This window comes from Nesoenas mayeri (assembly GCF_963082525.1).
Source record: "Nesoenas mayeri genome assembly, chromosome: Z".
Classification (NCBI taxonomy): Eukaryota; Metazoa; Chordata; class Aves; order Columbiformes; family Columbidae; genus Nesoenas; species Nesoenas mayeri.
In genome coordinates this window covers 49,265,693-49,289,973 of record NC_137542.1, presented here as the reverse complement: position 1 = coordinate 49,289,973, position 24,281 = coordinate 49,265,693, and the positions used below count along the sequence as shown (strand labels likewise).

General features: G+C 40.6%; 1 protein-coding gene across 1 annotated transcript in view; it reads left to right on the top strand.

Annotated features, from left to right (window-relative positions):
• The first annotated feature begins 1,856 nt into the window (after positions 1–1,856).
• IPO11 (importin 11) overlaps positions 1,857–24,281 on the top strand; it is an 83,571-nt gene continuing 61,146 nt past the window's right edge. Inside the window, exons 1-9 of the mRNA XM_080362944.1 lie at positions 1,857–1,972; positions 2,695–2,750; positions 5,033–5,116; positions 5,402–5,545; positions 7,163–7,263; positions 16,329–16,401; positions 19,719–19,922; positions 22,660–22,792; positions 23,881–23,939. Of these exons, the coding sequence (XP_080219070.1) occupies positions 5,408–5,545; positions 7,163–7,263; positions 16,329–16,401; positions 19,719–19,922; positions 22,660–22,792; positions 23,881–23,939 (708 nt within the window). The 5' untranslated portion in view covers positions 1,857–1,972; positions 2,695–2,750; positions 5,033–5,116; positions 5,402–5,407. The remainder of the gene's footprint in view (positions 1,973–2,694; positions 2,751–5,032; positions 5,117–5,401; positions 5,546–7,162; positions 7,264–16,328; positions 16,402–19,718; positions 19,923–22,659; positions 22,793–23,880; positions 23,940–24,281) is intronic.

The window sequence follows — 24,281 nt, the reverse complement described above, 5'->3', positions numbered from 1 at the left end:
AAGGAAGTGTTTAAATACACTTTAATACAAACAATCCCCAACAAGTAAAATGACTGTAACTCTGTTTCCATTGCCCAGACCAGACTATGGGTTGTACTGTCAAGTATTGTGCAAGAATATAGTGAGGTGAAGTCCATGATCAGAGAACGTAGATTTCAGTTACGGCAGCATCAATCTATGTTATTTGGTATATTTAAAAACACAGTCACTTGGAAGTCCAGCGCCTCACTTTTGCCAGGAAAGAATTTATCACTTTTAAAATACAGAGCAGCAGCTTTTTGCCTCCTCTCTGCGATAAAACCTCATATCAAAGCCATTTTTAGAGGAGACACATAAATGTCTATCATATAGATAACAGAAATAGGGATCTTTATCTAGTTGCTTCTAAATACTGTAAGCAGCAGTTAAAATGCATATCCCTACATATGCATACATGTTTGTTCATGTTCAGGACTGGGAGCCAGGACTGTCTAGTATTGAGAGTTAGTACTGCTCCTGTGTAACCCAGTACTAAGCTGTGCTACATGGGTACAGGTGCAGATAGAATGTGAAGAAGCTTAAAAGGAAGGCATAAATTAAAACCAAAAATACCTACTGAAATCATATATATCCATTGAATGACGTTGTTTTTCAGGGCAGTAACCTTTGTTTTTTGGGACTGTCTGAATTTTTTCTGCAATTTTGAAGTTTTCTGGTATTTCCCGTCAATGGAAAACAGGGTACAAATTCATTTGCGATTCATAGCACAGATATGGCAAGAAAGTGAACAAGAAGCTGGGCTGCATCAAGACGGCCATAAGCAGCGAAGACAAAGAAGTCATTGACCCCCTCTGCTCAGTGCCTGTCAGGCACACCTGGAATACTGTGTTCAGTCTTGGTCCCTGCTATACAAAAAATATGTGGGTGGGCTGGAGAGGGTCCAGGGAAAGGCCGCAAAGGTGATCAAAGGACTGGGATGCTGCTGTGCAAGGCAAGGCTGAGAGAACTGGGCTTGTTCAGCCTTGAGAAAAGAAAGCTAAGGGGAAACCTCATTCCAATATTTAATTGTGGCCACAAAGAAGATTTTTACAAGCAGTCACATGGAAAAGACGAGGGGTAATGGGTACAAGTTACTCCAGGGGAGCTAGTGATTGGACACGAGGGAAATTTTTCACCATGACAACAAACAGCCATTGGAATAATCTCCCCAGTGAGGTGGTGGATTCCCCAACACTGGACACTTTTAAGATTCAGATGGACAGGGTGCTGCACCATCTCGTCTAGACTGTGACTGTGTCACCGAAGTCTGGACCAGGTGATCCCTGAGGTCCCTCACAACCTGCTGTTTTGCCATTCGATGATAACACCCAAGATTTTTAGAACAGCCCCCCAACACCATTCTCAGGCGTTACAGCTGGTGACAACGGCCTCAAACACATCGCTACAACTATGTCGCAATTTCCCGCTTTCCCTCGCCGGCAGCCCGCACACGCCGGCAGCCACAGCCCCATCACGCACTGTGACGTGCCGGGCGCCGCAGCCGACCCGCCCGCCGCGCGCAGGCCGTGCCCCGGTGACGGGCGCCGGTGACGGCTCCCGGCGGGGCTGAGGCGGGCGGCCTGGCGCAGCCCAGGGGCCGTCTCTGGGCAGCCGTGAGCCCGACGGGCTGCCCCGGCGAGGACGAGGTGCAGGAGCACGACTGGACCCCCCTTCACGGGGAGGCCGCTGACGTCGGGCGGTGCCGCGCGCCAGGCGCCCCGCCCACACATCCGTAGTCCCCGCCCCCTGCGGCGGGAGCTGCACGCGGCGGTCCCGGCGGCCCCCGTCCGCTCGGCGGGGAGGGGCGGCCCCAAGTCGCGGCGCAGTGACGTCCCGGCGGCGCGCCGGGGGAGGCGGAGTGCGGCAGTGGCTGCTCCCGGCTCGTGGCGCGAGCTTCCGAACCAGCGGGGTCTCGCGCGCCCGGCCCGGCGCGCGGCGCCAGCAGTAGGCAACGGTGAGTCGCGTGCGGGGCCGCGCGGCCGGAAGCCGGGGCGCTGCGGGATGCTCGCGCGCCGTTCCGGGCCGCTCCCGGCGTGGCGGGCTCGTGGCGGGACGCGGGCCCGGGCGGTGCAGGGCCCGGGCGGTGCAGGGCCCGGGCGGTGCAGGGCCCGGGCGGGAGGGTTGGCTAGGACGAGGGGGCGAAGCGGCTTCGGCTCGCAGCGAGGCCGCGCTCAGGGGAGAGAGCCCCGGAGGCGCAGCGGGCGGGGCGGCCCTTCCGCACCCGCGCAGGCCGCTTTTCGCCTCCGGTTGTGCGCTGAGCTGCCCGATGCTGCTCGCGTATCCTTTCCGTGGTGTGCCGGCCCCTGTGCTGGCTGCTGCAGACCGGCCAGGGTGATAGAGTTCTTGGTAATGGCCAAGTGCATCCCAGCGTCACAGAATGTTTGGGGTCTCAAGGGATCTCTGCAGATCATCTCGTCCAACCCACCTGGTAAGGCGGGTTCAGCCAGGGTTGATGGGTTTCTTTTCAAATTGCATAAAGTGCAGTGCATTCTTGGAGTCAGAAGAGCTGTCACCTCATGCAGCTCTTCCCTGCTTTAAACAGTTTTCAGCAGGGGTGGAATTGACAAGACGGCATCAGAACAGTATGAGGCATTAAGGTGGTTGGTTTATTGACAGAACTTGTTTTTTGTAGGAAAGTATTTGCTTTCATTAAAAGTGGTTATTTTCTTCCTGCAGGTTGAAGAACAGCATTGGAAGCTTTACAGTAAAGCAGATGCTACTGTAAATCAAAGGTGAGTTGTTTCTCTGCTTTGTTACCTTAGAAGCCAGCAACATGTGTGAACTGTATGTGGTTCTAGATGCAACACTGATACTGCTTCCGTTTTCTGTCTTTACATACCTTGCTTCCCTTGTCTCTGATGAAGTGATGTCTTTTGTGGTTTTGCCATGGCTTTCAAGCTAGCATTCATTATATGTGAGAACTACCTCAGTCTTTACAAACAGTGTTCTCCCTGTGAGTTTTGATTTCTTGAAACTGCATTTTACCACCATTTTTTTAATCACTCTCTGCCTTTCTTCTCTTATTCTTTCATTGTACCATTCTGCAGAAGGGCATTTAGCACCTGTGTGTAAATGATGGAATCCAAGGTTTTGTTCCCTGAGCTTTATGTATTAGATTTTCAAGCTGTATTGTCAGAAACAGGTTTAAACTGTAGATAAACTGAAATGATTTAAAGCTGTTTCAGAGTAGGAGGGCAGATTGAAAGTTGCATTCCTGTTTCAGCTGTTGCACACTAATTTGTTAGAAAGTCTTCTGTCATATTTCTGCAGATCTGTTAAAATTAGGGGAACTAGGAAGAAGTCAAAGGAATGCGATTGATCTTGTGAGATTGTTGATCCTATAAGCTTGCTGTTAAACATTAAAAATAGGCCTGTGTTGTCTCTATGTGTCTTCAGCTTTTTCTGTGTCATCAATACGGAACCCTCTGATAGAGTTTCTTATGAGTTACACCCAAGTAAATCCTTGAAATAGTCTCAATATAGTTGTTTTTTTTACTGGCTGTTCTTTTTCTGAGTAGTTCTTGGTCAGTGTGATACTTTCCACTTACCCTATAAGGCTGTTCTTCTCAATATTTTTAATGCAATCTGACTTCTCTTAGTATGGTTGTCAGTCTTGCTCACTCCTGTTCTTTATTCCTGTGTTCCACCTTGATCTTTGTCCTTTTATCCATTATGTCTTCTGCATGCTGACTTTTTCAAGACCTATGTTTTAGTTTCAATTTTTGTAAAAATAACTTTGTAGATGTTCATTTAACTATGAATGCTAGTATTCTTGTTCTTCGTTTCAGAAAGTGACCCTTAGGTGGTTTTTTCAGCCTTAAGGAATGGAAACTTTGGTTTTTGTGTTTTCCTTGAAACGAATGTGCAGGAAAATACATTTTTGAGCTTCTGCTTGAACCTCCCTAGCTGCAGTTTGTAGCTTTGTAGGTATTTACTAGTTCCCTTATGTGCTGATGAGAAGTGTTTGGTTCTGTCCTCTTTGCAACTGCCCCTTGGGAAGTTTGTTGTGTTACTGAGTCTTCCCTGAGCTTCCACTTCCCTGAACAAGTCCTCAGCCTCTCCTTGTGGCTAATTTGCTTTAGACCTCAGACTGTCTAAGTGGCTGTGGCCTCTCTCTCTGGTTTCTACACTTCTTTCTTGAAGGGGGCAGAGAGACAGGAGTGATGACAAACCTGAAGACCCTGTTCTAGAGTCAGTCTTGGCTGCTGCTGAGGAAAGGAGGATAATGACATCCTCAGAGCCACTTGCTGTGTTCCTCTTAACACAACCCAGTGTGTACTTGTCTTGTTTTGGGTGATATATTTACCACTTTATTTCAGAGAATCTGTTCTTACACCCCCTTAGAGTGGAAAAGAATTAATTGAATTCCTAACAAAAGATAACAAAAAAAGCACAGAATTAATTGCTCGGACATGAGTGAGTTGTCCTACTGCATTCTTTGAAGTCTGTAAACAATGAAGTATGGAGGTGTCTACTGATGGAATCTAGATGATCTTCTGAGATCCCTTCCAATCCCTAACATAATGTGAGTTTGTGTGATTCTGTGAATCCTTTGTTTTGTTCCCTGGCAGATGTATAGCTGTTCCTGATATGTTTTTGTAACTGACATGTGATTCCAAAATGTGGAGGTATTTCAGTGTTATGGGAAAAGTACTTGGTTACTAATTTGCCTGTATCAAAAAGATTGACTACTCAGGAAGACCATTAAAGGAGCATGGCAGAACACGGGAATATTCTCTGAAGTCAACTGTGTGTGCAGACACTTCCTTAGGAAGGAATGAAAGAATGAAGACTAGAACAGAAGGGGTTCTTGGATTTTGGCCACCAGGAGGAGATGGAGGAGTGTGGGAGTGGGAATGACCTTCATGTCTGCAGCGCTGTTTCTATCACAGATTCTCACTCCTCTCTCCCGGCTCCTGTTACACAGCAGATTTTCTCCCTTCTGAAACATGTTATTCCAGAGGTGCTACCACCATACAAAAATGATAATACTCTGCATCCTCTTCTCTTTCAGACGAGCCTCTGATTTTCTCTGCCTGCATTTGAGGTCATTACTAGCAGTGGTTTTGTTTTTAGTTTGCTGTCCTTCACAAGAGAGGTAACTGGTTTAAAATAGAAATATTTCTTGTAATTCCTCAAAGGTAGTAAATGTACTTGTAATAATGGATGTAATGCTTGCTTTTTCTGCTGAGTGATCTCTGAAAGCAAAATAGTTTAATTGCTGTACCTTGATGCCGCCTGTGAGTGGGTGTAATGTGATCCTACACGGTATAGTCTAACGACAACTGAGCGTGGGGTGTTTAGGTGATATGAATGGAAAATACCTGTCTATATTAGCTGGCTCTTTTCTTCAGTGTTTTTCCTCCTTTTTAAATGTTCTCAGGTTTTCATGGATATCAACAGTGCCAGCAGTATTGTTTTGCAAGTCTTGACCCAAGCTACCAGCCAAGATACTGCAGTGCTGAAACCAGCAGAAGAGCAACTGAAGCAGTGGGAGACGCAACCAGGGTTCTATTCAGTCTTGTTGGTAAGACACAGTGGAAAAGTGCAATGAGGTAAACGTTGAGTAATTCTAGATGTGGCTCTAGAATACTGTGGCACCATGACCTCTGTCTGAGAAAAGCCTTGAGCCGTCATGGTCCAGCTGCTGGTATCCCAATGCTGTGTGGTGGTAGGCGTTGTCATCACCCTGTCTCACAGCAGGCTTGTCTCCCAGATGTTCAGGAGGAGGAGGAAATCCAGCTTGTAGTGCCATGAGGTGCTGGGCTCTAGTGGTGACCCTGTTGTTGGCCTGTTATGAATTCTAGATGGTAGAAGGCCAAGAGGACCCTTGTCAAAGGAATGACATTTACTGCCCCATGAGGGAGGGAGGCTTGTATGGACCAGAACCACCTTTATTGTGGATTTGGTGGCATTATGTCTGCTTTTGTAGAAGTTCCCCTGTGACTATGTTACATATAGATCCTTCCATGTTGTGTGGTGCTTATCAGTGGAATACAACCTTTTTGGTGTTTAGGTTGCTAGTTTTGGAGTCAATACCCTTGTCGGCTTGTGTTTGCTTTCTAGTGATTGGAGTTTGTGAGGGTTCTTTTTGTGCTGGGCATTATGTCTAGAAAGCTGATAGTATTATAGAAATAGAGTTTGATAAAATGATAAGTTTTGAATTCATATTGAAAAGCTTGATGAGGTCCCAGCTTCTTTTAAAGGTTTATTTTTAGTTCTTCAGACACAGCAGCCAAAACTAGCAGATGGTCTTGACCTGAATCCCTGCATTTTTCGTGTCCCTTCTTAGTAGCCTTCTAAAAGCACTTTATACAAGTGGTGCAGTGCACTGTGTAATGATACCACTGAGCTCACATCTATTTGCTCCGTAAAGCAGGGACTAATGTCTCACCCCCTTGAGAAGGATCCGTCTGGTGCAGTGGTGCTTGTATTAAGATTCAATGGCCTATATTTATTTTAACTTCTCCTGCTTGGTTTATTTGACACTGTTACTGTATGAAATAATCTTTCTTACTTTGTATATACAGATAGGTACATAAAAGTGTATATAGATAGATACAGATCTATGTATGTGTTTAGATACTTAACTTTTAAGTAGTAGAAGCTGATTTTCTTGAATAAGTATAGGCAAGTGTAAGAGTTGCTGTCCTTCCAGGTTACTGTTTTGCAGTCAACATTGGTAGTCAGGACAGTTCTCAGCATATGTCAAGATAACAAAGAAATCTCCTGAAAGGTCTTGGAAGTCTGGCACTGCACAATACAGAATACTTTCTTATTCTAATCAGAATTCAACTGTGTCATTAAAGAGTGTAATAACTGGCTGGTGCTGGTAATTATTATTTTTTTATTCCCTGTTCAGCCAGATGAGATTAGAAATACATTTGCCATATACATTTGGTTTATTTTTTATGAATCAAGTGTTAGGGCTAGTGGTAAGCATTTTTGTAATCTTTAAAAATTAATGTTTAACACTTTGTTTAACATGTCTGTCAAATGCTGGCTAGTGCATTTTGTTTATATACACCTGTACATACAATGGTGTTTGTATTTATACATATGCCAGTGCATGTGTTAATACAATTTCTATCCTGTCTGTGGTGTATTGATCAGTTTTTAACTTAATCTTTTTTTTTTGAAACAGAATATCTTTACAAATCATACCCTGGATGTGAACGTAAGATGGTTAGCTGTGCTGTACTTTAAAAATGGAATTGATCGCTACTGGAGACGTGTCGCACCACAGTAAGTTCTGATTTTCTTTCACCTCACCTCCTACAATAGTTTCTGTTACACTTGTCAAACTGGAAAAGAACAAATTCCTTGGTTGACCGAAGTTATTTTAGAATTCATGGTGAAAGACAGAAAGCCTTTCAACATTAGGACTCACTATTGAACCACCCTGCTTTTGTATTTCTTCTTATAGCTCTATTCATGTTTTACTTTTAAAAACTGAGTTAGAAGGCTGTTTTGTAGAAATGAGATTTTGAAGTGAAGTGATAAGCTTTGTAAGGTTAGCACCTGGATTTTCTGATAATAGCAGATGAAGGCAAAGGTAGGAAGCCTCTTGGAGAGATCATGAAGGAGGAATTTCATTTAAGTGGATTAATAATTCATATTGAACATGTACATGATAAGGAGGAAGTTGCTATCATGACAGCAAGTTCTGGTCTTCATTGTCTATTGTTCTGATATGTGTGTTCTGATAATGCATGACAAAAAAAAGTTCTCCAAAGAAGCTAAAAATCTAACCAGTGTTCTCAAGGACCAAATCATTTACTTAAAAGTTACAAGTAATGCCGTCATAATTTGTGATACCTGCAGCCCTATATACTTTTGGTTGTTCCATGTGGAGTTTTTTCTTTTCCCTTTAAAAAGTCGGGCTAATTTCGAAAAGGGTTTCAATTTTCCTTCATTGTTTTTAGGAACCAAGAAAGGCTTGGAAGCATTCAGTCTCTCTCTTAAATGGTAGTAATATAAATAGGTGGGACATCATTGTGAGGTTCTGTAGGGAACAACTTGTAATTCCTGGTCCACTTTTTATGAGTCATAGTTCTAAGCTACTTCAGAAAAGTATGGCATGATTTTCATTGTGTTTGTTTGAGATAAGTTAATGTATTTTGGCTTACATTGTAAGCTTTTCTGAAGATTCATCAGAAGAGGGAAAAGTGATGAAATTCTACATCTGTGGAACATTTTAGTAGTACTCCTTCATTATTATGGAAAGTACTAGAGTTTTTGTACGTGTGGTTTAGTATACAATTGCAAGACATCTGGAAGCATTCAGATTCTCTTTTATGTAAGAGGAAAATAATATAAATATTAATAATAGCCAATAAAACATATATTTTTAAAGATTCCATGAAGTAATTATGTATGAAATAGTATATATTCTATATGAAATAAGACCAGTTCTAATTTTTCTATTTGCAGATTTAGCACAATTAATGTATATTTATTTTAAAATATTGGCTGTTGGTAAAGATTCCATGTGGTAAATAAGTACTGTTTCCACTCTATGTCTATTTTTTTCCTCTATTTCTAATTTCACTTCTAAATTTTTTGTATGTATGATCCTATCAGTATTTTGCACTCACCCAGATTGCTTTTCTCTTATGTTGAGGGCATTTTGAGAAATACTGCTTTTAAGCTGTGATTTCTCAGTGAATTGCTTTGTGAACCAGTTTTGTTTTAGATACTATGATCTTTGAATATTTCACTGTATATATTGCATTTTTGTTGTCCTTGCAAAATTCTTGTTTTTCATCTCGTCTATCACATCAGCAGCTGTCCTGTGTCCATCCATGGTAGTACCTCAAAGCGTGTTCCGATCCATCCTGTTTGGTAGAGCAGATGTTGGCTTTGGAGGTGACTGTTTTCTGCTGCTTCTCAAAGGAAAGGCCTTTTTATACCTGTGTTTTCTCAGTGGGATGTGAACTCAGGTCTATCTACTTTACTCAGCTGTTGATTTTCACAAAAGCTATGGAAAAGAAATCATACTGTTGACATTTCTGCTTTTTGCCAAATGCAGTTGAAATTTGCCAGGTAGTTTGAAGAATTATGAGAATTGGAGGAGAGTTCTTGCAGACAGGTAATATTTTCATACAGCCTTAATTCCTTAGTGCTAAAGATAGTTTCTTTCAGAACAATTTCTCTTGAATATTTGTGTACTTGTGGGGAACTTTCACAAACTTTCCCAGTAGGATAAATACCTCTGTTGTACCAGTGTGCTGAAGTTAATCCAGCTGAATCAAGCAGAACTAGCTTTCCCCTTATGCTGGTCATTCATGATTTCTCAGCTGCTACTTCTGCAAAGCAGGAAAATGCTGATGGTGAGTTCTTTGAACAGGACAGTATCTGAGTGCTTCATTCTGCTAAAATACATAGCTACAGAACAGTGAATACAGACAACTTTTTTTTTTTTTTTTAAATTAAGAAAAAGTGAGTTTTCTAAACTAGTTTTCTTTTTGTACATGTTCACTGGTGCTATCTGTCCTATTCATGCTGCTTGTTCTTCACCTGCCTTGGACTTAAAGCAGCATTTTCCAGTGAGAGTTATTTCAGAGATGGTCTTGTGAACTTTCTCCTGTGTGCTTTCTCAGGCAGCTTCCCAGGCTGCTGTGGGCAAGAGCCTGGGGCTGTCATACCCTCATTTAAGGCATGGTGTGGCCTGGTTTTGAATGTGTTGCCAGCCTCCTCAGAAGGTGATTTCACTCTATGATTGTGCACGTGGTTTTGGTTTATGGCTTTTCTTGAGTTGGAGTTTTATTAGGAGTTCCTTTTCTTGAACGTGTTTTTAATTTTGTAGGTAATCCTGTTAAATCCTGTCTTTTATGGATTTTGTTCTCTGATTTGCTTACTGTGTTGGCAACTTTAATAATACATCTCAAATCCACGTTTTTGTTTGTTTGAGTGATAACTATAAATAACTCTTGAGATCTGGATTTTTAGCTTATGAAATAGTAGAAACTTTTAAAAAAAAAGCTCCAAAAGAACTTTTAAAATATTTGGATACGTGTTTCCTCATACCGTGAACACAGAAAAAGATCAGAAACTTGGAAGCTGCCAATTGTGAATGGCAACCACATAAATACTTAGAAGTTAATCTCTAGAAGAACTTGTTTTAATTTTTGCTTTGGAGTAATTCAGTGCTGAAGGGACATAATTTGTTGAATTATACACATTCTTCCCAATTTCTAGCCTGCCTATAATTTCTGGAAGGTGTTCTGGGCTTTTCTTGCAGCACATTAAGAGAGGATAAAGATACCGCTGTCTGTGGCTCTGTCTGTGACTTGCAGATGGGTGAGCGTGTAGCAGGGAATCTGGTCTCCAGCAGATGCCACTGTCGTATTATCTAAATGGTAAATTCCTGCATCCTCTGAAGAACTGTTGGAGATTCTTCAATTCCTGCTACATAATGCAGTATAGCACTTATATCTGCATTGGTTTTCTTTTTTCTTTTTTTTTTTTTTTTTGGTTATTATTATTATTACTCTTTGCCACCTCTGCTCATAAGCTTCGGTATTTGAGGTGTTCATTCTTATGAATCTGTTTTGCTTCCTTCATTTGTTTTGTTTGTAATGGTGAAAGTGTAATTATGGCATTTTTATTGATGGTTAGCAATGAACTGAATTCTCGCTCCTCTTGGCATATGAATATGGTATGACTAATATAATTCTAGTTATGAAAGAGTAATTAAAGCAAGGAGCCTCATTTCCTCACAAACAAAGTAAATGTAATAATATAGTAGAACATTTTTTTGTTTGTTTATAAATCAGGTTTTAGGTGCTTTCTGTTATTCCTGAAAGTGAGATATTGTACAAGATACAAGTAATTGAGATTTAATTTCTTATTTGCATTAAAAATGGCATACAAGTTTTAGAAACTACTTAAAGTATGCAGGTACATGTAGAAATTATATACCGCATTTTTGTATTTAAAAAAAAAAAAGGACCACAGAAATTGGATGTCATCTCGTGGCTTTACATTAATAGCTGAAATAGTTTTCTGCAGAAAAACATTTACTTTTGCAGAAATCTTTGTAAACATTACCTAAATGTTTTTAGGCATAATTTAATTTTATGTAGAAATAACTTAAAGCCTAAGTCTTCATAAAAAGCCATTTAAACGTGTTTCCTGAGTGCTATAAATTACCTTTCAAAGTAGGACTTAGTGCACAGCTCTGAATCAAAAGTGAAACAATAAATTTCCCCCCTTGTGTACTAAGAATGCTAACTCTTTGATTTAGGAAATAGTGAGTACTTGTGTTATGTATAAAGGGGAAAAAAGGTAAAATTGGAATGTTATTGCAAATGTTTGATCTTAGGCTAAATCTTACCACTGCTTTTTATTATTTTTAGATGAGTATTTAGTATTTCTCTAGATTAGTGTAAAAGCTGTGTTTTGGGGAACTTTAGCCACCATTTTGAGTCTCACTATATAAAACTGGTAGGTTAGTATCTGTGCCTGAGGTCAGACAACAGGAAGTGGTTAGAATCATAGATTTGGATTGGAAGGGTGTGGAGAATGAAGAATTTGGGCAGGGTAAGTCTCTTTGAGTGCGACAGGCGACCCACGAGGACAGAGACTCGGGCTCAATATGAGTTTAACATCAATGCCCTTTTACTGAACATTTTAACAACACACTGAATATCAATGTCCCCCGATACATGTTTTAACAACCCTTATATACTCTTTACTTAGTGGTCACGCGACAAGCACGGGCTATGATTGGTCACTCTCTGCAGTCACGCGTCCCCCCGCTATGGTGATTAGCTGCAGGGCACTGTCCACGAGCTGTTCACGCGCAGTGACGACAGCGCCCCTCCTGCAGCCTGGGTTGAGGACAGACCAGCTTCTGTTTACTGAAGCGACTTCCGTTCTGTCTTTGGTGTCTCCAGACAACCCTCCATGCAGGTCCTGGCCTACACCTCAGCCACATCAAGCTCTGGCCTGTTCACAGCACACAGCCCGTGTCCTCTTTCTTCCAAAAACTCTCCACAGAAGGGAGCTTCTAAAGTCATCTAGTCCAACCCCCCTGCCATGAGCAGGGACATCTTCAATAGATCAGGCTGCTCAGAGCCCCATCCAGCCTGGCCTGGAATGTCTCCAGGGATGGGGCATCTACCATCCCTCTGGGCAACCTGTGCCAGTGTTTCACCACCCTCATTGTAAAAAATTTCTTCCTCATATCTAGCCTATATCTCTCTTCTTTTAGTTTAAAACCATTGCCTCTTGCTCTGTTGTAACAGGTCCTTCTAAAAAGTCTGTCTCCATCTTTCTTATAGGCTCCATTTAAGTACTGAAAGGTCACAATAAGGTCTCCCCGGAGCTTTCTCTTCTCCGGGCTGAACAGCCCCAGCTCTCTCAGCCCGTCCTCACACCAGAGGTGTTCCAGCCCTCTGATCATTTTTGTGGCCTCCTCTGGCCCCTCTCCAACAGGTCCATGTCTTTCCTGTACTGAGGGCTCCAGAGCTGGACGCAGGGCTCCAGGTGGGGTGTTATGGAGGGACCCCAAAGTTAGTTTTAGGCGAACAACAACGTCCAAAACAGACTTTTATTCCGTCCAGGAAAGTCTGGGAAAACAACCAATTAGAAACGGGGTTTATAAAATCAGTTAATACTCCGGTAACATAAAATACAGATTCGGATATCAACTTGAGGAGATTATATGGGATACACCAAATAAGAATAATGGAGATCCACAGCGTCCATACATGCACTCACAATAAACAATGCCAGAGCCGTCCCTGACTGCAGAAAAATACATGTGCTTATATTTTAGCACGGAATACACTCACTGGTCTAGTGAGGAGGGAACATCTAGTTATCACTCACCCACACATGGAGATGAGGCAGGCCTATTTTTCGGGAGGTTACCTTAGACAGTGTCCCAGTTGTGGGAGGGCTCTCTGCAGCAGGATTTGGCCAGTGCTCCGAGAGGACCACACAAAAGCAGCCACAGCTGGACCCTGTTTTATAGTCTTGTCAGATCTGGCTGTGGACAGTCTAGAAGCTTCGTGGCTTCTCTGCAGCCCCCTACTGTGTCTACATGCACCTCTGCACCCCCCTACTGTTGCTGCCTGCGCCTCTGCATGCCCCTACTGTGGGTGGTGCGCCCCCTCCTCTCTCCTAAGGACTCTTGCCTGGGTCTCACAATAAGAGCCATTAACTTACCCTATTTCAGGAGAGGGGGGAGGTGTTGAGGAAGAAGGGGAATCTGCACACATGCAGCTGCCACATCAGTTCTCAGTGGAGGGGGGATGGTGGGGCGAGAGTGTATCGCCACATGGGGTCTCAACAGAGTGGAGTAGAGGGGCAGAATCGCCTCCCTCAGCCTGCTGGCCTCGCTCCTTTTGGTGCAGCCCAAGATAAAATTGGCCTTCTGGGTTGCAAGAGTACATTGCCAACTCATGTCCAATCTTCCATCCTTCTGTACCCCCAAGTCCTTCTCCACAGGTTTGCTCTCAATCGCTTCATCCCCCAGCCCGTATTGATACTGGAGGTTGCCCCAACCCAGATGCAGGAATTTTCACTTGGCCTTATTGAACCTCATGAGGTTTGCATGGGCCCACTTCTCGAGCTTGTCCAGGTCCCTCTGGATGGTGTCCTGCCCCTCAGGTGTGTCAACTGCACCACTCAGCTTGGTGTCATCCACAGACTTGCTGAGGGTGCACTCAGTCCCACTGTCTGTGTCATTGATGAAGATATTTAACAGTACTGGTCCTGATACAGACCCCTGAGGAACACAACTTGTCAGCAGTGCCCATCCAGACATTGAGCCATTGACCACTACTCTCTGGGTGCGATCATCCAGCCAGTTCTTCATGCACCAAACAATCTGCCCATCAAATCCAAATTTCTCCAACTTAGAAAGAAGGATGTTGTGGGGGAACACGTCAAAGGCTTTACAGAAGTCCAGATAGATGACATCCATAGCCCGCCCTTTGTCCACTGATGTAGTCACTCCATCGTAGAAAGGAACTAGTTTGGTCAGTCAGGACTTGCCCTTGGTGAAGCCGTGCTGGCTGTATTGAATCACCTCCCTGTCCTCCATGTGCCTTAGCATTGCTTCTGGCCAGATCTGTTCCATGATCTTTCCAGGCATAGAGGTAAGGCTGGCAGGTCGGTAGTTCCCAGGTTCCTCTTTTCTACCCTTTTTAAAAAGGGTGCAATGTTTCAATTTTTCCAGTCACCAGAGACTTCAACTGACTTTCATGACTTTTCAAATATCATGCAGAGTGGCTTGGCAAGCGCATCAGCTAATTCCCTCAGGACCCTGGGATATATCTCATTAGGTCCCATAGACTTAACGTATGTTCAGGCTCCATGAGTGGTCACAGACCTGATCTTCACTAATGTGGAAGGGACTTTGCTGCCTTAGTCCCCTCTTGCAGTTCATCCACTTGAGAGGTGTGGGAGGAGTGCTTGCCCATGAAGACTGAGGCAAAGAAGTTGCTAAGTACCTCATCCATTGTTACCAGTTCACCAGTCTTATTCATTGAGGGGCTACACTACCTCTGACCTTCCTGTTCTGCCTGACCTACCTGTAGAAGCCCTTCTTGTTATTGTGTCCCTCGCCAAGTTCAGCTCCAGCTGCGCCTTGTCCTTCCTGACCTCATCTCTGCACAACCGCAGAGTGTCCCCTCTGCTCTTCCCAAGATCCCTGTCCCTGCTGCCACCGCCTGTGCATTTCCTTCTTGCCCTTTAGTTTGTCCAGCAGGTCTCGACTCAGCCATGCCGGCCTCTTGCCCTCCTTACCCCATTTCTTATACCTGGGGATTGGGAGCTCTTGCACTCAGTGGAACATGTCCTTAAAGCTCTGCCAGCCCTATTCTGCTCCCTTGTCCCTGAGGGCAGTTTCCCAGGGGTCCTGTTCACTAACTCCGTGAAGAGCTGGAAGTTGACTTTCCTACCATTCAGAGCCCTGACTTTATTCGTCACCTGTCCCACGTCCCTCAGGACTGTGAACTCGACGAGTGTGTGATCACTGCAGCCCAGGCTGCCTCCAGTGTTGGGATCACTGATTAGCTCACTTGCACTGGTGACCATCAGGTGCAGTGTCACATGCCCCCTGGTAGGGCTGTCTCTTACCTGGCCTAGAAGTTATCCTCAGTGCGTTCCAGGAGTCTCCTGGATTGCCTACAGCTCACTGTGCCACTTTTCCAGCACATGTCAGGGTGGTTGAAGTTGGTTGTTCTGCTATGTGTTTTCATTCTTCTTAATTTCCAGCAACTAGATTTCATTGGGATGTGGTGATTGCATGCATGTTTCTAAATTGTTGCAGTCTTAGATGAAAGTGTTATCTAAACAACCTTGTGTGATACCTTATGTCTTTTTATGTACAAGGAACGGCTTTCTAGCTGCTGTTAGTTAACAAAAGTTGGATATTTTTTCTGATTGCATAATCTATAAATAACAACAAAGCATTTTTAAAAGCAGTTTATTATGTTTCCTACCTGGAATATATTAGAAATTTACATCAGTCACATGAAGTCTGAAGTAGTGCTGGAGTGATAGGGTATTTTAATTCGTAGTCTTAAACTCGTAGAAGTCACTTAGAAGGAAGTATAAAGATAGTGTAAAGCTTCATGTGAGGAAAGTTAACGTTTATGGCTTAGAATTTATTCTTCTTACTAGCTTTCCTTGCATTTTTGAAGACTGTATCAATATATTTTTCACTCAACGGTATAACTTTCAAAGGATTCATATTTTTAAGTGTGGCTATATGACTTGCTTGTCGAAATGGATTTGTAGCAGAAAATGATTACTACTTTTGCAAAAAGAGCTGTCATTTGATAACCTAATTGCCTTAAACTGAACACCTATTTGTCATTATCCTTTAGTGCACATGGGCAAGTCACACACAAGTCATCAATAGCCACAATGATAACTGTATAAAAGCTGTCTAATAACAATCAGTTTATGGTTTGTGCAGTCTTCCCTTATTTTCATAATATATTAGGGTATCTTACTGTGAGCTTTCTTTTTTGCCATTTGTATTTACAAAGGTCACATCAAAACTTGGGGTTTAATTTTGTCTGTTTCACTGTTCCCTCTGTTGTTAAATGTCTTGGAGACAGTGAAAAAGAAGGAATGTTTATATGTTGGTAGTTTATCAAACTGAAATATATTAGTTTCAAGAGAATGGATTATAAAAGTAATCTTCATCCAGTCAAACACAGATGCACAGAGAGAAATGATCGTTTAACTTCTGTTTCTAGTAATGATGAGAAAGTAATTCTGAATATGAATTAATAGTTGTTTTTTATTGAACATTATATAATATTCTAATAAATATATCCTGACAGTGCTCTTTCTGAGGAAGAAAAAGCTACATTGCGTGCTGGACTTATTACCAACTTTAATGAGCCAGTGAATCAGGTCAGTGGTGGATGATTAATTATTACTCTCCAAACGCTTGTATTGGTATATAATTTGCTTTTTCTCTTTACAAAGTGTTTAATAAAGTTTATGAGTTGCAATTTCCATGTTGCCTTTCAGACAGATCTGTATATTGAAGTATGATCTTTTTCCATGGATAATAATTCAACATGTTTTGTCTCTTTAAAGAGTTTGTGTTTTGTTGCAGTGGTAGTTTATGTTGTCCATTGCTGTTTATGCAACCATTTGGAGACATGATTCAGGGAATGGATGTAGCTCAAAAATAGCCTTCTCTCCCCAAGTGATTTTTCTTTTTTCAGCTGTATCTGTTCTCTGATCTGATTCCCAGTATTGCCCTATGAGGAAGTGTGGTGGGCGTGTAGCAGGAATGAGCTGTTGAGAATGCTACTGCATAAACCCACCTAAGCAGTATTGTTGTCACATATCTAGTCACAGTATTGAGTTTATATAAGCATAATAAAGCTTCAGCATGATAATGCCTTATCTTACAAAAAGTGACTAATTTTAAGCAACTTAGAATAAGGATTTATTGTTAAATTGAGTATAAAGCTATTGTTAGGGGTTCAGAATATGCATTTGCTGGATGAATGAGTCTGCCTTTTGCTAATTTATTCTTGCTCATGCAAGTATGAGATTCTGCAAGGAAATATTTGCAAATATTTTGAGGTAGGTCTTATAGAACTTTTCCAACAAAGTACTAAATGATTTAAATAAAGTAAGGTTTAAAAAGAAAAGGTATAGCAAAGAAACTTCCATTCTGCAGACAGTTCAGTTTCAACTGTTCAGCATTCCTTGATGAGATTAACATTATTTGTAGGATTTTAGCAATGTGTCAAAACTAGGGTAGTTGAGTATTTGTAGAAGACTTTTGTGCAATGACAATTTTGACTAGAATTTGAAGTTTTTATTTCAAATGCAATATTTAAAAATGCAGATAGACTTTGAAAATATCTTTAAATTTGTAATGCAGGTATAGTTTCAGTGTAAAAAAAGAGATATATGACCAAGTATTACTTGTTTCTTTATTTCAACCAAAAAAAAACTATTAAGTATGTTGTCTTGGACCATAAAGTCTGTGTCATTTATGCTACTACTAGGTAGTATAAAATTAATCAGATACTTAATTTTGCAGTGGTTACGTGGTATTCACATTTCTCAAAACCTAATTTTAACTGTATTGTATGTGAAACAATTCAACATTTATCAACAGTTTTTTCATACCTTCATTAGTATTTAATCAATTTGCCTGCTAAGACAATAGAATGGTGTATTATATAGTTATAAATTCCGCTGCTGATGGACATGTCTCCCATTCTGAGACTGTAGTTGCAGACTGAGATTGTAACCTTTTTAACTAACACTTTAAAGGCTAGCAGCTTTATATATTTATTTGTGTGTCCTTATGATATTTTTGGGATGTAGCTTTTTAAGATATGAAGGAATTTTTACGCCAACAATCTGCTTTGAAATGCTTATCCAAACTATTGTTGTGATTTTGAAGAATGTAAGAGTCCATCTCCCCTCCTTTCTACCCCGTCCCCTAATCCTTCTTGTAGGTATCTTTGTTTACTTTCAGAGGCACCTTTCACTTAGTCCCCAGTCTGCCTGGTATGCCTGAATTTTGTTATCTCATGTTTCTGATGAGTGCTCTTTTCCATTGACAGATGCTCTTTTCCAGTCACAGATACATCATAGCACAGTTGCTATCTACTTGTGCATTCTTCATCACTGCAGGCAGAAAAATTATGACTGTTGTATGCATAAAAAGAAAAAAACCCCACAACACAAAACTATAAGAGTTAGACATAGCATTGAGATGTGATGATACGAGCTGACTTCCAGGGGAGGGGGAAAAGAAAAACAGAACATACCGTATGTTGGGAGCATAATTTCTGTGCTCTCTGAAGATATTTACCATATGGAGTGAAGAGAGGAACAAAATACTGCTTGAAATATATGACAGGAGATTGTTTTCACTTAAAAAGCCAGTCCTTAAGGAAGAAGTGCTCTTAGCATCCCTGGAGAGGTAGATTCTTGTATCATGTATGGAGAAGAGTTTATTTGCTCCCTCCTGCCAATCAGTATCACTTGATCCAAAAATAAATAAGACTCTCTGTCCTTCCTTGCAAACTTTGTGAGTTTTCTGAAGCAATTCTTCTCCCTGAGGAAGTGGGTAGGAATCAGTATTGTAGGAAGTTTTATGGGGTGGTCAGGTGTCAGATGAAACAGCTAAGGAAGCAGTAAAGGAGGCAGCTATTGCCTTTTATGCCAGTAAATTGCTTAGAATCCTTTCTATGGCATAAGAAGGGGACTTCTTCCCTAGACTGGAAGTGTGCTGGTAGTTGTAAGGGTATGTTGAAGGTGAGAGCATCTGCTTCATTAAGGTTGTCTAGTTGAGGGCCTTTTCAATGGAAATGCAATAAGAACGGGGAAAGAAGAAATTATGGTTTTGGATATTTGAGGTGGGGTTATGTGGGACTATGCAAAATTTATTAAGGAATGTTTGGAGGAAGGGAGTTGTAGAGCACCAAAGTGGGGAATAGACAGAAAGAGGATATAGAAAGGGCCAGTCATGTAAACCATGGCTGTTCAGTACCCGTGTGTGAACAAACCCAGAAGCTAATCACTGCTGTCTGTCCTGTCTTCTGATTGGATCCCTTAACAATCTTCCTGTGTCATCTCACTCTGTTTCTTGTGTGTCCATGCTGCAAGGAGTAGGTGCCAGCTAATGCTGTGACTGGGATTTGGTGCCAGTACCCAAAGTCCAGATGGCGGGGGTGGTGTAAGTATGCCTGGCCCATGGTGTGAGGATCTGGGACCATGGCTCACAGGCACATGTGCCTGGGGAAGGGAATGCTTCTGTCTAAAAATGAAAAGTCAGGTATCACAGAAATAAGGGTAATATGTATTCAGCAATGTGTTTGTTTGTAGAAAGCATTAGAAAAGATCACAAAGTAAAAAGTCGTTCCCAAATATCTGTTTCTTCATTTATGTGATTTCTAGAACAAAAAATTTAGTGATTGTAATGTAAAATTTAAACAAGGTAGCCAGCTTAGCATTTTATGTAAATATTTATGATAAATATAAAATGGAAGACTTTTTTTGCTCCGAATCTATTTGCATTCAACAAACTTAAAAACAGATTGAGGAAAAAAACACACACACACACACAAATCTGACAATCCATATTAGGCTTTCTTCATTCAGGTTTTATTTGGCTGTTAATTTCTGCACTGTATGTCTCCTAAATGACTTTTGACTTTCTGGTGTCTATGTTTTGTTTTTCTTTCCTGCAGATAGCGACTCAGATTTCTGTACTGATTGCTAAAGTTGCCAGGGTGGACTGCCCAAGGCAATGGCCAGAACTTATACCCACTCTTCTGGAATCTGTGAAAGTCCAGGATGATCTTCGACAGCACAGAGCGCTGCTTACCTTTTATCATGTTACGAAGACCCTGGCATCCAAACGGCTTGCTGCAGATAGGAAGCTTTTCTATGATGTAAGTAATGTAACGCAGTTTTGGAGAGTATGCCAAACCGCTTATTTTCAGAGCATCCACTTTCACTGTGTTGGGAATACTGTGTGTGTTCACAGTTTTTGGAACCTTAGGTGGGAAAAGTATCTGAGTATCTGTCACAATAGAGTTTACATTTAAGGACTGGGGTTTGTTTTAATAATGGCAAAATCAGACAACTCTGACATCTGCTTCTTCTGTCTCCTGTAAAGGCAATTTACATCTGTTGGGTGGCATGTGACTTTGACAGTTGAGAAGGAACATAGCTGTTTGAAGCTAAAAGTTCTGGAAGCTTAAAGTTCTAAAAGCTTAAGTAACAGAATGCAGATTTGCTTGATACTTTCAAATAAGTAGTTACGGCTTCAACCTTTTTTTAGTACAGCTTTGGAAATACTTGACAAATTTTTAATGTAGTATAGTACTGGATTACAAGGCCATGCTTACAGATAAGGTGTCCCTTATTGAACACTGTTACCTGAGGTTTAAAAAGAAAAATGTTAGATGATGTATGAATTGTGGTACACTAACTTGTAAATGGAACTTATTTATAACTCCATCTTTCCGGTGAATAGCACAGTTATGATTATAACTACATTAACCATCTAAAAGATACAGTTAGCTGCTTTAGTAACAGTAGAAAAAATGTAGTATCTGCTTATATACCTTTAGTGATATGCTTATAAACAACCATTTTCTTTTGAGCCTATTTTCTGGATTTAGTCTACAAAATTATAATGGGGGTTCTTGGAAGTAAAACTAGTGAGTTTAATTTTTCTATCTAATAAAAGTCTACTGCTACTTTCAGGAATAAATTAATTGCATGTGTTAAAACCTGTGTTAAAACCTGATTTTTTTTTTTCTTTTTTCTGTAGCAGCATATTGCACATATTGGATAAGTGATATAATGAATGACTGCAAATCAATGAAAATATCTGTTACCTTTTTTTCCCCTAATTCCTTTGACATTAAGCTTTCCAGTCTTCCTGTTGCTTCCTGGCCCTGGTTTTGCAAGAATGCTGTTATGTTTTTATAGTTTATCTGAATAACTAATTTTTGTCTGAAATTGTGAAGTTCTGCACAACTTCACTGTCTTAAACTATAACCACTTTTCTTTGCAGTCCTACCATGAAGTACAATAAGATTTAGGGTACCTTCTCCATTACTGGATACACACCATTCAGTTTAGTCACCTTGTTGAACTTCAATGAGAATTTTTATGATTCTGAGTTTTTTGCTGCATTGAAGATGATTGAATACTTGAAATATGTTCCTAAATAGGAATCAGTGGCAGCCTATGAAATCCACTATTGAAACAAGTCTGCCATCTTTGCTTTTACTGTTACTATTCATCATGAACAGTTTTGCTTTATGAAGGTATTCCATATTTTTTCTTTAGCTTGAGTATGTATTGACCGCCATGAGTGCGCTTTACCTATTTTACTGGCTAGAAGAATTTAAGGCAGCCTAGCCCCATGATTAGGTCTTTAGGTCCTGCAATAATACAAATCATAATTGCTGGCTGAATGACTTCAAAGGTAAAAACGTGGTGGGTCCTCCTAATGAACAGTGTGTGTTTTTGTGGTTCTGTCCCCTCCAATTTTTAATAAAGCAGATATTGTTTTAAATTCTTTCAGCACTAAGATACAGCACTAAGTGAGGTTATCCAGAATATATCCTACTATTAGGGCTATTTTTGCTTCTTTTTTTCCTCATCTGAATTGGTCCTGTTTGCTAGTATGGTTAGTATTAGTACTTTCTATTTAAAAGAGACATCCCTTTAATATCCAAAGTCAACCCCCAAAACATAAGTAGGTGGAAATTCTTGGTAATTATTCAATGATGTGTTTTTGCAAATCCACTAATACATCATTGAATAATTATCAGGAGTTTCTATTGTCAGACTCTTACTCAGTCAAAACAACCAAATAAACAGCTCATATGTACTTTAAACTCCACTGATGTAATGTGTAACAGACTGAATGCAGTTTCTTCCTTAACTATAAAGCTGTCAAGTGCTACCACAACTGAGTGAGAAATTCTTTATCTTCTGTTTATATTTCAGATATCTTTATCAGGTAAGCACTGTTTGGAAACTGTAATGTGAATTAAGTCTGAGATTTGTTTAGTGCTAGCTGATTAGAAACTATTTGTCATTTTATATTTTAAATAATTCGAGGCAAAAAGTCAGGATTTGCAGCTATTTACAAAATAAAGTTTCAGCACAGGCATTGTTCAACACTGTTTTTATTAGACATAGGCACGTAGCTGCTAACTGTGTCCCACAGTAAGTGCATTTCGATATTAACTATGCTATAAGACAAATAGTTCAAGTCTTGTGGGAGAGGAGGTGATGAGGAGAGGTGATAGCTTTTTGAGACCTTGTACTGTATTACAGATCTGTGACTGTATTTAATGAAAATCAGATAAGGAAGCCTAAATAGTTATTTTGAAAGTGGCAGAGTCATAGACCAAGTTGTCAGGGAAGCAGGTGAGTCTATCATAACATCTTCAAATTAAGACAATGTATTTTTCTGGAAAATATCTTTGAATCAGTATGACTCAGTACAACAAAAAAGTGAGTGAAACACTGCGTCCTATGATATGCAAGAACATGTATTAAATAATTGTACAGTCTGAATTGGCCTTTAAAATTTAGGAATTTGTTATGCTATAGCCCAATTCAGGAAAACAAATACATTGTTGGTCTTTCTTCCTTTTGCAGCTTGCATCAGGTATTTATAGCTTTGCGTGTTCCTTGTGGAATCATCATACTGATACATTCCTTCGGCAAATTTGTGCAGGGGATGAAGCTGCAGCCACAAATTCACTAGAAAGAACTTTGTTGTCATTGAAAGGTAATAATATAGAATGATGTTCAGTACAAGGAATCAAATAAGTTTCTTCACAATGAACAATTAAGACTTCTTTGGTCAAGAGTTACCATTTTCTGACAAAGCTGTGCATATTAGGAAAATGTAGTTTAACACCAACTGGCAAATAAGTACCACACAGCCACTCACTCATTCTCCCTTGGTGGGATGGGGCAAGACTTGGAATAAAAAAATGGGAAAAGTTGTGTGTTGAGGTAAAGACAGTTTAATAAGAAAAGCAAAAGCTGCACATACAAGCAAAGCAAAATACAAAATTCATTCACAGCTTCCCACCAGCAGGCAAGTGTTCAGCTGTCCCCAGGAAAGCAGAAGGGGGAGAAGGTATTCTTTATTTCTCAGTATGTACCATTCTGATATGCATGTTGTAAGAAGTCATAGTGTAGGAGATCGGAGAGTGGAGGGCACAACAAGATGCTTTTTTACGTGCTTTACATTTTGCTATCTTTAGGCATTTAACTGAGTAATTTTGTTGTGTTAAGTGTATCTCGTGTTCAATGAAGAGATAACCTTAGTAGTCAGTTTGGATTTAAGGTTATGCTTGAGTATTCTTCTGTAGAATGAATATATAGCCTTCCTGTACTTTGCTGATTTGAAGAGCTGGAAGGTTTGTGTGCAGTGCTTGCAATGTACATGATACCAGTCTTAAATTGTTTCAGAAGGTGCAGTGTGTGGTTTCTCTGGGTTATTGGCAGTGATAAATCTGAGAAAATTAAAAGATGATGTGTGGGCCATAGTTGAGTGTACTTGGCCCTTTCTCTGCTGCAGAACCTTTCAGAGGTTGAATACTTACAGCTTTTTCAGAATTCCCTGTGAAGATTCAGTAATTCTTGGAATTCTTGTAATTATTTTACACATGATGTATTTTTAAGTAATTTCAACAAGATTAGGTTCACGTTAGGTATGGTTGAGGAATCCAAAGGCCCAAAATTAAGTGCATTTTTTAATACAGAGAAATAGAAGAAAGGCATAGCAACTGTAACTGTAATCATGATCTGAAATCTGTTGGAACAGGGGCTGAGAACTATCTACACAAGTAACTTCTTTATTCCTAGTGCTTCGTAAACTGACAGTCCATGGGTTTGTAGAACCTCATTGGAGTTCAGAGGTGATGGTAAGTAATATATCTCCATTTCTAGTTCTAGATTAGAAATTTCTATGGTGATTGCAGGTATTGCTAGAGCTACATTTAAATCGTTGAATGGCACACATTTGTGTCATGTAAAGTAAGATCAAGGAACACATTCTCAAACTTGTCCTCTGATCGTTTAAGAACTGTCAGATCCTAGATTGAACCTAAACAATGGCATGATGTTAAAAAAAAACAAAAGGTACCCCTTCCAGTTTACACATCACATCATAGTGACAACACTGATGCCTACTGGAAGTTGTCTTATGTGAGCTGTCCCCCATAATTTGAAGATGGTGTTTTCTTTTAATGATGAATCCAATGGCA